Source organism: Syzygium oleosum, unplaced genomic scaffold (assembly GCF_021117445.2).
Source record: "Syzygium oleosum isolate NSW1041296 unplaced genomic scaffold, Sole_v2.1 Sole_v2.01, whole genome shotgun sequence".
NCBI lineage: Eukaryota > Viridiplantae > Streptophyta > Magnoliopsida > Myrtales > Myrtaceae > Syzygium > Syzygium oleosum.
In genome coordinates this window covers 3,506,603-3,521,575 of record NW_026607485.1, presented here as the reverse complement: position 1 = coordinate 3,521,575, position 14,973 = coordinate 3,506,603, and the positions used below count along the sequence as shown (strand labels likewise).

The 14,973-nt window shown below is 37.1% G+C and overlaps 1 protein-coding gene across 1 annotated transcript; it reads left to right on the top strand.

Moving 5' to 3' along the window:
• Positions 1-13,770: 13,770 nt before the first annotated feature.
• LOC115667337 (agamous-like MADS-box protein AGL61) lies at positions 13,771-14,328 on the top strand. Its single transcript, XM_030590887.2, has one exon. The coding sequence runs from the start codon at positions 13,771-13,773 to the stop codon at positions 14,326-14,328; it is 558 nt and encodes a 185-aa protein (XP_030446747.2).
• Positions 14,329-14,973: the final 645 nt, after the last annotated feature.

Sequence of the window (14,973 nt, the reverse complement as noted above, 5' to 3'; positions counted from 1 at the left end):
GCAGCCGCAGGAACCCCCAACAGTACACCCCCCCCTTGTATTCACGTACACATACCTGTCCACATATACATCAAAAAAGAAAACAAAAAACACGCACGGAACAGTACGCCTCTGTTATCGGTTGGGAAAAAATCAAAACCTTCGACATGGGTCGATGAAGTCGCCGCGAGTGCCCCAAAATTCAACCGGCAAACAAAAGATTTAACAAGAACCCATTTCTTTTTTATCAAAAAAGAAAACAAGAAAAGCAGGAGAAAACGATGGGGGGGGATGCAAAAGACTTGCCGCAAAAGCAAAGCGGATATCATCAGCATCCAAGAAATCGAAATTTGGACAAAACGGGGGCGAAAGTCACCTTTCGCCTTCGCAGATGTTTTCGCACGTCCCGCGACAAGATGACCCGACCGCGACCCACGAACGGGAGCAAGAACGAGGAAGCTGCGTGGAGGGGGCAGAGGTGGGAGGAAGGTTGGAGAGAATCCAACAGGGTGCGCGTCCCGCTAATTTAAATTTTTTTTCCCTTTAAACTTTTTCGTGTGCTTTTTTGGGCCATTTTCTTTCGTTTTTTATAGCAAAAGAAAATTCGGTAATCTTTGGGATTCTTGCCCTTTTATGGAACGAAACCGGTCAATCGATTTATAGATAATTTTGGGTATCGAATTTGGGGCGGCTTTGCTGGACAACTCAACCGAATAATAACAATGGGATTTTTTCGAAGAGCGAGGAATTAAAAAAAATGTAGTTAAATAAAAAAAATTCGTGTAAGCTTTGGAAAATAATAATTATGCGTACTTAAAGATAAGGTTGCGCATGGAAATTGCCCCAAAAATGGTCATTTACAAAAAAGAAATATTCCGTGTCTCGATTGCTCGCTCTATTTGTCTTTTTCTCACTCGCGATATGAATAAAAGAAAAAACCCATCTTTTATGCATTTTCTCGCGATAATTTCTTTTTAGGGATACGGGGAGTTGCACTTCGAGGGTTTAAATAGTGGTAAGCATCGGATCCGGACCAAATCGGACAGGATTCATCGGTTCAAGGTCGGGTTTAGGGAAAACTTGTTCAGTTCCCCACTTCGCAGGCCTAGATTCGGCCTAAACTGATTTTAATTTCCACTTCCAAGGTTAGAACCGTCGGTTCCCCTTAGGAATCGATTTCACCTATCCGATATTCAAGCTGAACTGATTTTGAATCTTCTTTCGAAAAAAAGAAACTTTTCCACCAATCATAAAACGGGCCGGTTTATAGTGAAATTGAACCAACAAATGTTTTCTATAGTGAAATTGTGCAATTTTTATATTTTATTATAGAATTTGTTTTTTTACCCAAAACATAAAACGGGCCGGTTTCCTAGTAGAGCCGGATCAGTTCGCTTCTCGATCCCAATATTTTGAAACCGACTCGCCCCAAAATCAATCACCGAAAGTTACATAACTCGTGTGCGTACGGATGGATTTAAGGACCGCAAATATGGCACAATCACATTAAAAAGAACCACCTACTTCTTAAGGTCAAAACTGAGAGAGGGTCAACCTAATTCTCCTTCTTTATTTAAACCTCACGACACCTCATTGGAAGTGCCAATTCTAGCCATTGACAATGAAGTGGCCAGATATCATCGAACGCGAAATTTGGACCGTCTCAACTCGATCATCTCCAAGCCACACAAAACCTCAAAGCTGTGGACGATATCTCGCCAGATTGGAAATGGAAAATCAAGATAAAAACAAAGGGGAGGCATTACCCACCCACGGGTACAGGCTCGGTTAGTTATGACGTTTGGGATTGTGCTACAGGTTAAGACGCATTCCCCAAGGGTTATTCCCCACCGTGACTTCATGATTTAAGCTGGGGCCATGGCGGTGGGTTCTTTGCTAGTCTCCCGAGGAATAATCAGGGATGCCACGCAGTTCTACTTCCTGACACCTCGATTACCAAAAAAAAAAAAAAAAAAAACAAAGGGGAGGCATTGACTAATCTTGCAATTGCTTCGTCAGGTCGGCGTTCATATAAGTATTGAGGGGGGGGCAAGTATGATATCGTTTTTGTGTACGTCCCGTTTTGATTGTGATGTGTTTAGGTGGGAGCTATCGACGGAGACAGAGTCCCAGAGCCATATCCTATTGACATTATCCTCGTCCTCTCCCTGTCACGGTGAGAAAAGAAGAAGAAGAAGAAAAGCAGAAAGAAAGGGTATTCTCTGTGGTTCACAAAATTTCTGAATATCATATGTGCATTATTTATCGTGATCGTCGTCATCATAATTACCTATACCAATAGATAAAAAGGTTGACACCATGTAAAACTTCAAATCGGTATATTTATGATAAATTTACCTCAAATTAATTTTTTGATCACCAAAAATCCTAAACTAGTATATTTATGATAAATTTGCCCTCCGTTAGTTTTCCGTTAAATTGAATCAATATCACAAAAAATCACAAACTAGTACGCATATGACAAATGGAGGGCGAAACGTCAAATTGGTGCACTAGTTAACTGCAACGTGTCATCCAATTCAATAATTTAACAGTAAAATTTAATGGAACTTAACGGAAGGTAAATTTATCACGGGTGTACCGATTTGAGGTTTTTCGAGATATTAACCATGAATAAAAATGAGCGGCTTTTTCTACTTTCAAGAATCTCAATCTATGACTTTTCTTTTCTTTTCCTTTATTTAATCTACGTAGAATTTTTTTTAATATTTTTAATTATACAAATAATGACCCTTACAGGGTAAACTTCAAATCGCGAATTATATTTCTCTCCATATTGCGTCGATAATTTCTCTTTTATCAGCTAATAATTTCAATCGGCGTAACGGTAGCGGAACGTTCGCCTAAAGGGCTTCGCCTGTGATTTTAATATTTCAAACGATAATCACGATTAATTAAATAAATCGTGAATTGAGATAAAAAAAAAAACAACACAAAGATGTTCGCGCGACATGAAAAGATTCTTAAAGTACTCTTTTACCGTCTGGTGCGAGCGTGACGCACGGGCTTATGTGTCGCGGAGTTTTGGCGCTAGTGTGCTTGGATTTGTTTAATTAAGAATGACAGCTTCCAAGAAAGACGGCAATAACGATTAACAATAATAATGATTATTATTAATATTATAATATTAATATTGATAATTATAATAATAATGATGTTGATAATAACGAGTGGGACGTATCTTCCAACAGGCTCTCTACACGTGGTGTCCGAAGAAGATGCCGCTTCCTCTCGAGAAATGGTTTTTTCAGAGGGAATTATTCTATGTTTAGTCGGGCCGCTTAAGGCCTGCTGATTCCATGTTTGTTTTAGGGACGTGTGCACCGAAAGTTAAGTGAAATCAAGTTTTAGAATTTGTTAAATTTGATGTAATTGAATCTTTTTGTCAACTCTGTCAAATTTGAATGACGAAAAATGCCGACGTCACTTTTGTATTATTATTCTCCATCTCCTACGTGACGATGACGTGACTAAAACATGAAATAAAAGGCTACAACGACGTCGTTTTGGCTAAAATCAGATTTTTTATACAAATTTTATTTGAATTAAATTTAAAAATAAGCTAAATTAAAAAGAGAGAGGAAAAATGGTTGAGAACTAGGCGGTGAGGGTGGGGGATATCCGGCGAGGTCGCCGGCCACTAATTAAATGAAATTCGTATTAAAACTCATATTTGGACAAAAACAACGTCGTTGTAACCACATCATTGCTATGTATAAGAGAAAAAATATTTAAAAAAGTTACGTCAGCATTTTCTGTCAATCAAGTTGGACGGAGTTGACGGAAGGATTCGATTGCATCAATTTGGCAAATTTAAAATTTAAATAAAACTCATATTAAAAATCATATTTGGACAAAAACGAGGTTGTTTTAGCCACATCATTGTCATGTATGAAAGAGAAAATATTCAAAAAAGCTACGTTAGCATTTTCCGTCAACTCTCCATCAATCAAGTTGGACGGAGTTGACAGAATGAATCGATTGCACCAATTTGATAAGTTTTAGGGCTTGATTGGACTTTGTTTTAAAAGCACTTTCGTAATAAATTTTAGGACTTCCAGTGTATGTATTTGTTGCTTGGTCGGTCCTCTTGATGAAGGTGAAGCATGGGTGCAAAACGAGAGTGTTTCGAACGCTATTGGCAGGCAACAGGCATTCTTAATTCCCATGACCGAGCATGGTGCTTGAGGTAATGTGGCCTTCAATCTGAGAATGACTTCTTCATCTTCCTGGAGATTTGCCTTGCTGCTGTAACGATCTGATATGCTCCAAAAGGCCTCCTATGGCCGTGGGAGTGGGTCAAAGCAAATACCCAGGATCAGGATGGCTATCTGGAAAGGGTCTGTTGATCATTAAATTTTGGAGACCTGTTCTGAACTATTGCAGCTAATTCAATGGAAGGGTTCCAACAGGGCAAGGTGGTAGATGTTGATTTGAGGTTGTCCACTTCACCTTGAGAGAGAGAGAGAGAGGAACACTGGATCCAAGAGAAATTATGAACCTCGAAAACAAAAAAATCATAGCCTTACCCATTTATAGAAGGGATAATGACATAAACGATTCCTAAATTTTGCTCAATGTGAGATATGATCCCTGAACTTTAAATTAGTTCAACATGAACCCTGAACTTTAGCCCAATGTGCAATGTGGTCACTGAACTTTTAATTTATTCAATGTAATCTCCAGATTTTTGGAACGTGTTCAATTTAGTCATTAGACTGTATGAAAATGTTCAATATCGTACTTCCATTAAAACAAGTTTACGGACAATATTGAATATTTTCATACAATTCAGGGACTAAATTGAATATGTATCAAAAGTTCATAAATCACATTGAATAAATTAAAAGTTCAGGAATGACATTGCATATTGGATTAAAGTTCATAGACAATATTAAACAAATATAAAGTTTAGGGACCACATTGCATATTACGCTAAAGTTCAAAAATCATTTGTGTCATTTACCCTTTACGAAATATTTTGAAGAACTGAACACGAGATTGCAATTTCATAGGACGATCGTGGAAATGCAAAATCATTGATAAGATTGACGCGGGAACTAATGTAATAATGAGGAAGAGAATCTCAGCGTTGCAGCGGACGAAGAAAAATCCCTAGCAAAAAGAAATATTTATAGAGAAGTTAATAAGATATTATTCAAGTTTAAAGTCTTGTATCGTCTTTTGCTTTCTCGTTTTTGAATTGCTTTAGCATTGTGCGCGTGTTATGCCAATATTTTTTTAATGGGTTGAGACAATTTCGTGCGCATAATGAATTACATATTCTATAGCCATGTCATAGCGTGCATACTGTCTATATTATTAAGGTAAAATATCATTTTATCTCATTTTTCTCGAGTGTCAAAATTCATCTCTTCCTCGTAATAATGAAAAATTAGGAACACTTTTGTCATTATAAATGTTGAACCTATACTTTTGACAGTTGGTAACCTTCTTTATATAACTAAACGCAACTGCTTTTTAGAAAAAAAAACTCTATATTTTGAAGATGACATGACATTCTATGTCACTCAATATGTGTATTTGAGTGTGCTGACAAAATATCGATCCTCTACATTCACAACTTCATGTGTAGATGATGCTAACAACGGGACTTTTGTGCTTGTGGAGAGCTTCTTCAGTCTACAAATGAAAAACAATATATTGAACGAAAAGTGTTAGAGTTGAAAGAACATTTAGATTTTGGTGAATAACCAAGGGATGAAGGATTGTCAAGATACTTGAATGGACATTATAGAATGAGAACAACTTGGATCATATAAATCAACAAGTCTTAATGGTCCACCAAGGAAGTTCATGTTCCTATTGAGAGGGACAATATTTCACATACCTGGAATAAAATGGTTTGCAAAGATTTTGGTTCATTATTTGAATATAGTATCAATTGTCCTAAAGGGAAAGAAGAGATTTATGCAATACATGACAATTATTTTGTTTTTGAATTTTTTTTTGGGGTCAGAATTTTGTTTTTGAATTTGGAAGGTAAATTATTCATTGACTACTTGTCAATCGTCTTAATTATAGTAAATTATGATCCATAGTTATACACGTGATCATTGGATATTCTCAAATATATGTATGTGCTTTTCATGAAATTTTTATTTTATTTTTTTGTAAAAGTCTGAAGTTGAAGTAAAAAAATCACGATCATGTTTAACTTAAGCGTGGGCATCCTTCAGATTCTTCTGCGAGCTACTCTTCCCACACTTTGTAAGAATCACGATATGTGAATCACGATCATATCTATCATAATGTCTTTGTGATATAATTTGCTATACAAAGGATGGCTCTTACTTACAAAGTTTACTTTAATATCTTTAATTTGGACTATTCTGAGAAAGTCCGTCGGATATCTCATAGCTCTCGAGATTAATTTCTCTTGATTTGTCTTGGTTGGATGATCTTGAGATGCTCAACATAGACAACTTTATTCAGAATTTAATTAGCTCAGAGAACTTGATCTCTCCTTTATATTCTTGGCATCACCATTCCCTCATGTACTTGCAATTCTCTTTTTTAAAGTCGCTTAAACACATACAATGTGAATTGCATGTAGAATTTCTGGTAAGCATCTTTCAATTACCAAACTTGAAAGTTCTCTAATTTGGACTCGTAATCGTGTGAAGATTGCCTTGAGTCAAAGGCCTTAAGAGGCCTTTAAAAATGCAATTGGATCTTTTCAAAACTTTTCAAAAAATTTGTCAAACGGTACTTTCATCTGTCAAAGGGGCCTTGTCTCAAAGCACCTTGGGAATGTATTTCCCAAACGCATCCAAAGTCACACACGTATTCATTTCTGAAGAACTGTTGAGTAAGTTACATTGTACTTGCAGATCTATTACTAAGTACGAATTCTATTGTAAATTAAACTTAAATCAATTGCATAATTTCTTTTGTTTTTAACTTTATGAAAAAATTTAATGGACGAAACAATGAATGACAATGAATGCTCAAGAAAATTGCATGAAAAGCATGCCAAAATAGAAAAAAAAAATCTACTTTCTTGTTTTCCGCACCATACCTTAATGGGTACATAACATAGTCATCTTGATTTTCATAGACATTATAATATTACTGGGTATCTAATTCATGATTAAGATACTTATATCCACAATGATAAATAGCCTTACTATTGTTTTAGCCATCTTAGAGAAGGTGACAGCAGAAAGAGATTGTCCCACCAAATGCTCATACTAATTTTGACATTCATATCCACGTATAAGTGTGTGCATTTTCTATCTAATATCTCTGCACTAAACGATATCACAACTTTACTTGTTTGCTGTTGTCTTAGATTACTTTCTCTTTGATTATGGCAGGAAGACAGACGGCAGAGCATTAAAAAAGTGAAATGTAACAAATAGAAAATGAGAATCGGAGATTTACTGCAATTTCAAAGCGCAGATCTAGTATCTACAAAAAAGCAAGCGAGCTTGTGATCCTCTGTGGGCTGGAGGTGAGATTTGTAGTACTTTCTCCTGCAGGAAAACCATTTTCTTTTGCTAATCCATCCATCGATACAGTTGCCAATCGATTCCTCAACCAGAACCCTCCGCCCAATGATAGGTCTCATGCTTTGGTTGAGTCATATCATCAAGCCCAGTTTCATGAGCTCAACCAACAACATGAAGAGCTCAAGAGCTTACCAAATGAAGGTGCGACCTTCAGCGGAGCTTGTGGAGGTCGATCAATCAACAGACTCAAGGAGAGTCACGCCCAACCTTTCAAATACAGAACTTAGAAGAATAATCCCTTGGCGACAAATTTGCATTGTAGTACCGCTTCAAATTTCTCCCCAAAAATATGAATAAGGATGGACTAGTTTGAGTGATAATGTTATAATTTGTTTTATATGTGCATATTTATGATTCTGATTGGTATCTTTCATAGACAAGATAGTATGGATGGTGATTCATGTCTTAAACCCATTTTCATGCGCTAATGCTCAACTATTAATTAGACTAACAAAGCATGTGGCAAATTTATTGGCCTTGCCTTTGCTAGGCGAGGCCGACCTCGCCGTCGTCCCGGGTCGAGGCGATGGCGAGGTCGGCCTCGCCTTGCCGGCAAGCGGAGACCTCACCGTCGCGACCTGTGCGACGCAGCGAGGTCGGCTCGCCTTTGCCGGGCGAGGCGAGAACTCGCCGTCAGCCCCGGTCACGACGGCGAGGTCTCGCTCGCTCTCCAAAGAAAGGCGAGGCCGACCCGCCGTCGCCCGGGTCGAGGCAACGGCGAGGCCGCCCGCCTTTGCCGAGCGAGGAGACCTTGCCGTCGTGACCTGCGAGGCGAGGTCGGCCTCGCCTTGCTAGGCGAGGCGACCTCGCCACCAGGGGCCGCCGAGGCTTGCCCTCGCCGTGGCCGACGGGAGCAGTTTCGCTGCAGGTCGCCGGCCCTCCTTCGGGCTCGAGTCCGGACCTACGACCGGGAAAAAGTTAGGAAAAAAAAGATTAAAAAATTCAAAAAAAAAACCACATAATTTTCACGTGTACAAGTCAAACCATTTTTTAAAATATAAATGCCACATCGCCTTTTTGGTCGGAGTCACTAAAGTGATATATTTTCCTCCGATTTGACACCAAAGTGATCCGAAAAAGTTATGGCACCAAAGCTCGATCTCCGTACACAACTTACATAAGACTTCACAGTGTCCTTTGCCCAAATTTAACACATAAGCGAGAGCAGTTCGATAAATTTGTCTTAAATTGATTTGGAACAGTAATATCTTGGAACACTTTAGGACACTAATTTTACTTTTGTCAACTAAAAGTGGTCTCAACGTGAAATCGCTTCGATTGTTAGTGCTTATTTGAGGTATACTTTCGCATTCCTCATGTGTGAGTTTGTTTTGGAAAATGACAAAAATAAAGCTGGAAGTTCCATTTTTGTTTGGTTTTATTACTAGTGTCTTCATCACAAATACCCTTGTTTTATATCCGTTGCCTTCTTCTATATTGAGAGCATAGACCTTCTATGAATTCTCGATGGACCATTTGCCCTAGGAACATTGTACCAACGTACATTTTGCCTTCTTATTACTATACAAAGTGCCATAGCACACAAATGTTTAAAAGAAATCCAGACCATGTTTGTAAACACAAGCTCCATTTTGCTCATGTATTATTACTGCCTAAAGGATGCTAGTAACATTGGTTTGGCTGTTTTAATGGGTATCATTTTATTTATTTGTTTGTTTAAACTCATCCTTCTTCAAATAGGATATCAACTTTCATATTTTATAGTACATGGACATATGAGTAAGTTTACAACGACCCATATTTTCATCCTCAATATGAAGACAATATTTTGTTCTGAATAGAAATCAATGTGAAGTTTGTGCTAAGCATAGGGGTAAAAACATTTTTCGTATCTATTTTGTAAAATTAGCATCATCATTGGCATATTTTAATCATCATTGACATCTCATAATCATCATTTATTACTCAAATTTAATCTCTAGTCTCCTAAGTACCTACTACTAGCTATCGCAATACAGTATTCGAAGTTAAAGACTAGAAGGCAAGATTAATACCGTTATATTATCCTAACATGTCTCTTCATCATGGCAGATAAAAATCATCACATTTTAACTTAAGTAAGAGTACTACTGACAAAATGACTCGGGTGCACAAGATGAAAAGTTCAACCATTCACGTGCACTTGAGAATTAGTCGCACAAAAGGGCACTCCATCGAACAGATCGACAGTACATTGATGAGAAAGGATTGGCGAAAGATTGAACCCAAATCTCACGGGAGCTATACAATTGTCACTCAATTAACAATAGATCCAAGAGAAAGTATGAACCTGAAAATAAAATAGAAAAAAGAATAGCTTGACCCATTACACGTTCTTAACAAAGCAGACCCAGTTCTATACCAATTTGATTCAGATTCAAATTAGTGCTTTGAAGCCAATTTCAATCCTTGGAGTCCATAGAAAATGTTCTGGAGACGTCAAATGGGGCCTGCCATTTTTGGTTAAGTAAAGGAAGTGTCAAGCAAGTTCGCAGAGGCAGTTTGGTTTATTATGGGCAAGATTCATCAATCAACTTCGGGTGAACTTTTTGAGCTAAGAAAAGCCCTTGCAACGGCTACTTTGACCTATTTGAAGTCTCCAACATACTGAAAAAGTTTTGAAGGCTATATATATGCGACAAAATGAGAGTTGAAGGGTGGCCGAGGGATCAAAGTGCTCTCAATGCCTGTTCTTACTTCTCTCGCTTAATCTAAGAGAAAAATCTTGTGATTCTGATTGTAATTATATGAGAGAGTGTTGGAGTAATCTTTGTGAAGAGTGCTTCGAGCATAAAATGAAGTGTGTCCTTGTAGATTAAGCTACAATCCTTCGTGCCAAGGCAACTTCATCTTTAAATGCAGTCAAAGGTTTCAAAGATTGCACTAATGGATTCCAATCTTGTTATTGGGCTATTAGAATTGGAGGAGCAGAGTAGGCCCAGTAGAGAAGTCAAACCACTATAAGTTATTTTGCAATCTCTTCTATCTTTTACTCTCTTTGCTTTTCTGCTAATAGAATATATGTTGTGCATAGCACATTCGGGCAGAAGGATATTAGAAGTGCCAAAAGTTGTGTATGACGATCGCTTTAGTTTCAAAAGTTTTCAATGAATCACTTAAGTGCCAAATCGGTGGAAAAACGATCATTTAAGTGCCAACGGAGAGAAATTCTAGCCAAAAATAATACGTGATTTTTTTAATTAAAAATTTTATATGACTTGGTATATAATTTAAAAAATCCAGTCGACGTGGCATTTCCACGTGGCATGCTTGGCACTTAAATGATCACTTTTTAACAACGACTGGCACTAAAGTGATCGCTTTTCAATAAAGATTGGTACTAAAGTGATTACTTTAAACAAAATTTGGCACTCAAACAATCACTATTTACAACTTTTAGACAACATCATTTAGAGGTTATATGTTGATTGGGCATGCCGGAGGGCCATGTAGGACTGAGAAATTAATAAAATATGGCTACGTCGGATATTCGACGACCCAGATCGAAATTCGCACTTAAATGATCCGAAAAAAACTTTCGGCATTAAAATGAGCGCCGTATATAACTTTTGGTACTTTTAATGTCTTTCTCCCACATATTTCGTCTACAAATTTTGTTTCATCCTCTGCAAACTGGTTTGCACCAAAGAGTTTTAAAAATCATCCAACAACCAATTCACCCCCTTATTGGTTAAATTCATCTATTTCAATCGGTCCGGCTCATCTAATTCCTGAAAATGTTTAGTAAAAAGAAGTTATAATACTATCTCAAAAGTAAATTGGGCGCGTGAAAAAACTAGCAATAGATCAGTCAATATTAAGAGAAAACTTATCAACATTACTTAATCTTGAAATGAATTTTAGGAATCTCTTTCAAATGAAGCATGTTCGCTTCTGGGTCAATCAATATAAAAAGTACATCAATCGGCTTCTCTATCTCTAAGTTTTTTTTATTTTATATATTCTTGATAAACGAGTTCACAATCTAGCTATTTTCATATAGAACCATTACCAGAATTTCTTTGATAATGTAAAGTGGTTCTTTTTCATCAAGTCATGTTGTTGAGATGCATATGTGAGTTGTATTAAAAAAGTTCCACATCGGAGAATTAGTGCGATGTAGAATAGTTAATATATCATAATTGGTCCATAACTTATTGGCTTAGGCTTTTGAGTGAAAGTGGGTCTAACTATATATACATAGACGAGTTCGGGCTCGAGCTTCCTTTTAGTGATCTCCTTGGTGAAGGTAATGGGCTTTTGTTGCACGCTTCTTACATATGGTATCAAAGTTGATGGCAAATTTGTGGGACCCCAATCTACTTCGATGTGTGGTGAATATCTCAAGGAATGAATTTTATGACTTACATGGTTTTCAAGCAAGCCTTCATGATTCAATCTCGCAAAAGAGACTTGGGATGAAGGAGAGCATTGTGGTGTAACAACGTGATCTTGATGGCAACTTTAATGGTTCGGTTTGGAGAAAGTGACTAAGGATGAAAGTGCGTGTTGTTGTTGTGGTCCTCGCAACAAAGTAAAAATTCAAGTTGAGACATTTTGATGCCGAATGATGCTTGAATTAAGAGGGCGCAAACCTAATACTAAGCTCACACATGAGGAGGAGATTATTGAGATGCATGTGTGAGTTATATTAGAAAAATCCCATACCGGAGAATTGGTGTGTGTGGAGTAATTAATATATCATAATTGTCCCATAACCCGTTGAATTAAGCTTCTGAGTGAAGCTGAGTCAAATCGAATATGTTGATGGGCTATGACTTAGGATCTCACTTAGCAATATTTTTGGGTATAGATATTGGGCTTCTATTGCTCGTTCTTAGTAAGTGTAAGTTCTCTTCTCCTCGATTATAAGTAGAAAAAACAACACATGCTTTGCAATTTGCATGTGCATATAAATAATTAAAAGATTAGATTGATAAAGAATAAAATGGTTTGTAAAGATTTTAATACATTTGTTGAATGTAATATCAATTGTCCTAAAACGAAAGATGAGAGATTCATGAAATAGTTGACAATTATTTTGTATTTAAACTTGAAAGGTAAATTATTTATTAATTACTTTAATTATATTTCTTTCATCGATAGTTTTCTAATGTACACATATTTTTCGAACTATTTCTTATATAATTTCAAGGTTGAAGTGACCATGGATGAAAGTTGCTTAATTAATACTATAGGTAGAATGATCATGGCCATCGATAGTCTTCAGATTTTTCTAAGAGCTACTTTTCCCATATTTAATGAAAATCATGATCATGTTTATCATAATGTCTTTATGATAATTTCCTACACAGTTGAGCTTTCATTGAAAATCTAATTATTAGAAAGCAAAATGAAAAGAGAAAACACAAAAGAATGAATGAAAGAAGAAAAAGGAGAGGCCAACAATCTATTGACACTAGCACAATTAACTGAAGTGTAATGAGGCTTGGATGTCGAGTCTTTTTCAATCCCGGCTTTTAGTTATCTCGGAAAATGGAATCCATAAGCATTTATATGTAATTCTGAAAAGACGATGCATCATAGAAAAGTGCACTGTCCTTTTTCCTCTCCATATTATTCTTTTGCATTGCAATATACTTAGTATATTACTTAAATCAATTGTCAAATATCATTGAAGAAATCTAATTAAAAGACATTATATTGCTTTATGTTAGAATGCGACTTTGTCACGAATATGAATTCATTTGGTAACCGAAACATCTCCGACCTATGATGATCCAATTATCTTTAACTTTGACAGGAATACGAAGTCATACAAATATTCATTTTTAAATTTCTTGTAGATTGAACTTAAATCAATTTCATTATCTCGTTTGTTTTAAGCTTTATGAAAAGTAATGGACGAAATAATGAACAACATTGAATGCCCAAGAAAATTGCTCGGAAACCCGACTAAAATAGAAAAAAAAGAAGAATCTACTTTCTTGTTTTCGGCAACATATCTCACTGCGTACATAACATACTCATCTTGATTTTCATGGCCGTTGTAATCGTAATTAGTATGTAAATCATGATCAAGATACTCACATCCACGACGATAAATAACCTTACTATTATTTAATCCATCTTATAGATTGTCTCTCAACTACTCATACTAGATTTGACATTCATATCCTGGTATAAATACGTGTATTTTCTCTCTATTATCTCCGCGTCAACCAATATCACAACTTTACTCATTTGGGACTGTCTTAGATTACTCTCTTCGACTATGGCAGGAAGACAAACAAGGGAGAGTCGAAGAACTGAGATGAGACAAATCACAAATGAGACTAGCAGGTTTATCACATTTTCAAAACGTAAATCTAGCATCTACAAAAAGTCGAGCGAGCTTGTGACCCTCTGTGGGGCGGAGGTGGGATTTGTAGCAGTCTCTCCGGCCGGTAAGCCCTTCTCTTTTGCTCATCCGTCCATTGACACAGTCGCCGATCGGTTCCTCAACCGAAACCCTCCCCCCAACAATAGGTCTCGTGCTTTGGTTGAGTCCTATCATCAGGTCCAATCTACCAATGAGCTCAACCAGCAGCACGATGAGCTCTATAATCAGATCAAAGCTGAGAAGGCGCAAGGCAAAGTGTTGAAGCAACTGACCGAAGGAAAAGACGATTTCGAATGGTGGGCAGCTCCCATGGAAGAGCTCAACCAGGAAGAACTCTACCAGATGAAGGGGCGAATGGAGGATCTTCGGCGGAGCTTGTTGAGGTCGATCAATCAACAGACTCGTGGAGAGGCATCTGCATCCTTTCAAGGACGAAATTCAGAGAAATAATCCCTTGGCGACGAATTTTTAATTATAGTACTGCTTCAAATTGCCCCCCTATGAGAATAAGGATTTGGACTAGTTTGAGAGATGATGATGTGTGCTTATTTATGATGTTGATTGGTGTCTTTCGTAGACAAGAGATTATGGATGGTGTTTCATGTCTTAAACCCATTTACATGCGCTATTGCTTAACTATTAATTAGACTAAACAAGCATGTGTCAAATAGTTAAGTGAGAGCAATTTGATAAATTTATTATAAGATGATTTGGAACGGTCATATCTTGGAACACTTGAGGAGACTAATTTGACTTTGTCGATTAAAAGTGATCTCAACGTGAAACCCTTAGATTGTTTACACTTTTATGGGGTATTTTATCGCGTTCCTCATGTGAGTTTGTTTTTGAACGTGACAAAAAAAAACAAAAAGCCGGAAGTTCCGTTTTTGTTTGGTTTTATTACTGGTGTCTTTATCTCCAATACTCTTGTTTATAGTTGTTGCCTTCTTCTATATGGAGAGCATAGGCCTTCTATGAATTTTTGATGGACCATTGTTGACACCTCCTATTAAGCATAATTCGTCCATCAACCTGAACTTCAACCCGAAATCGTGCTCATGGCTCGCTTGTTAGCCGTGATTCCGATCACTCGGA

Coding starts and splice junctions, on each gene's coding strand:
- LOC115667337 (XM_030590887.2), top strand. CDS start 13,771: ATGGCAGGAAGACAAACAAGGGAGAGTCGAAGAACTGAGATGAGACAA.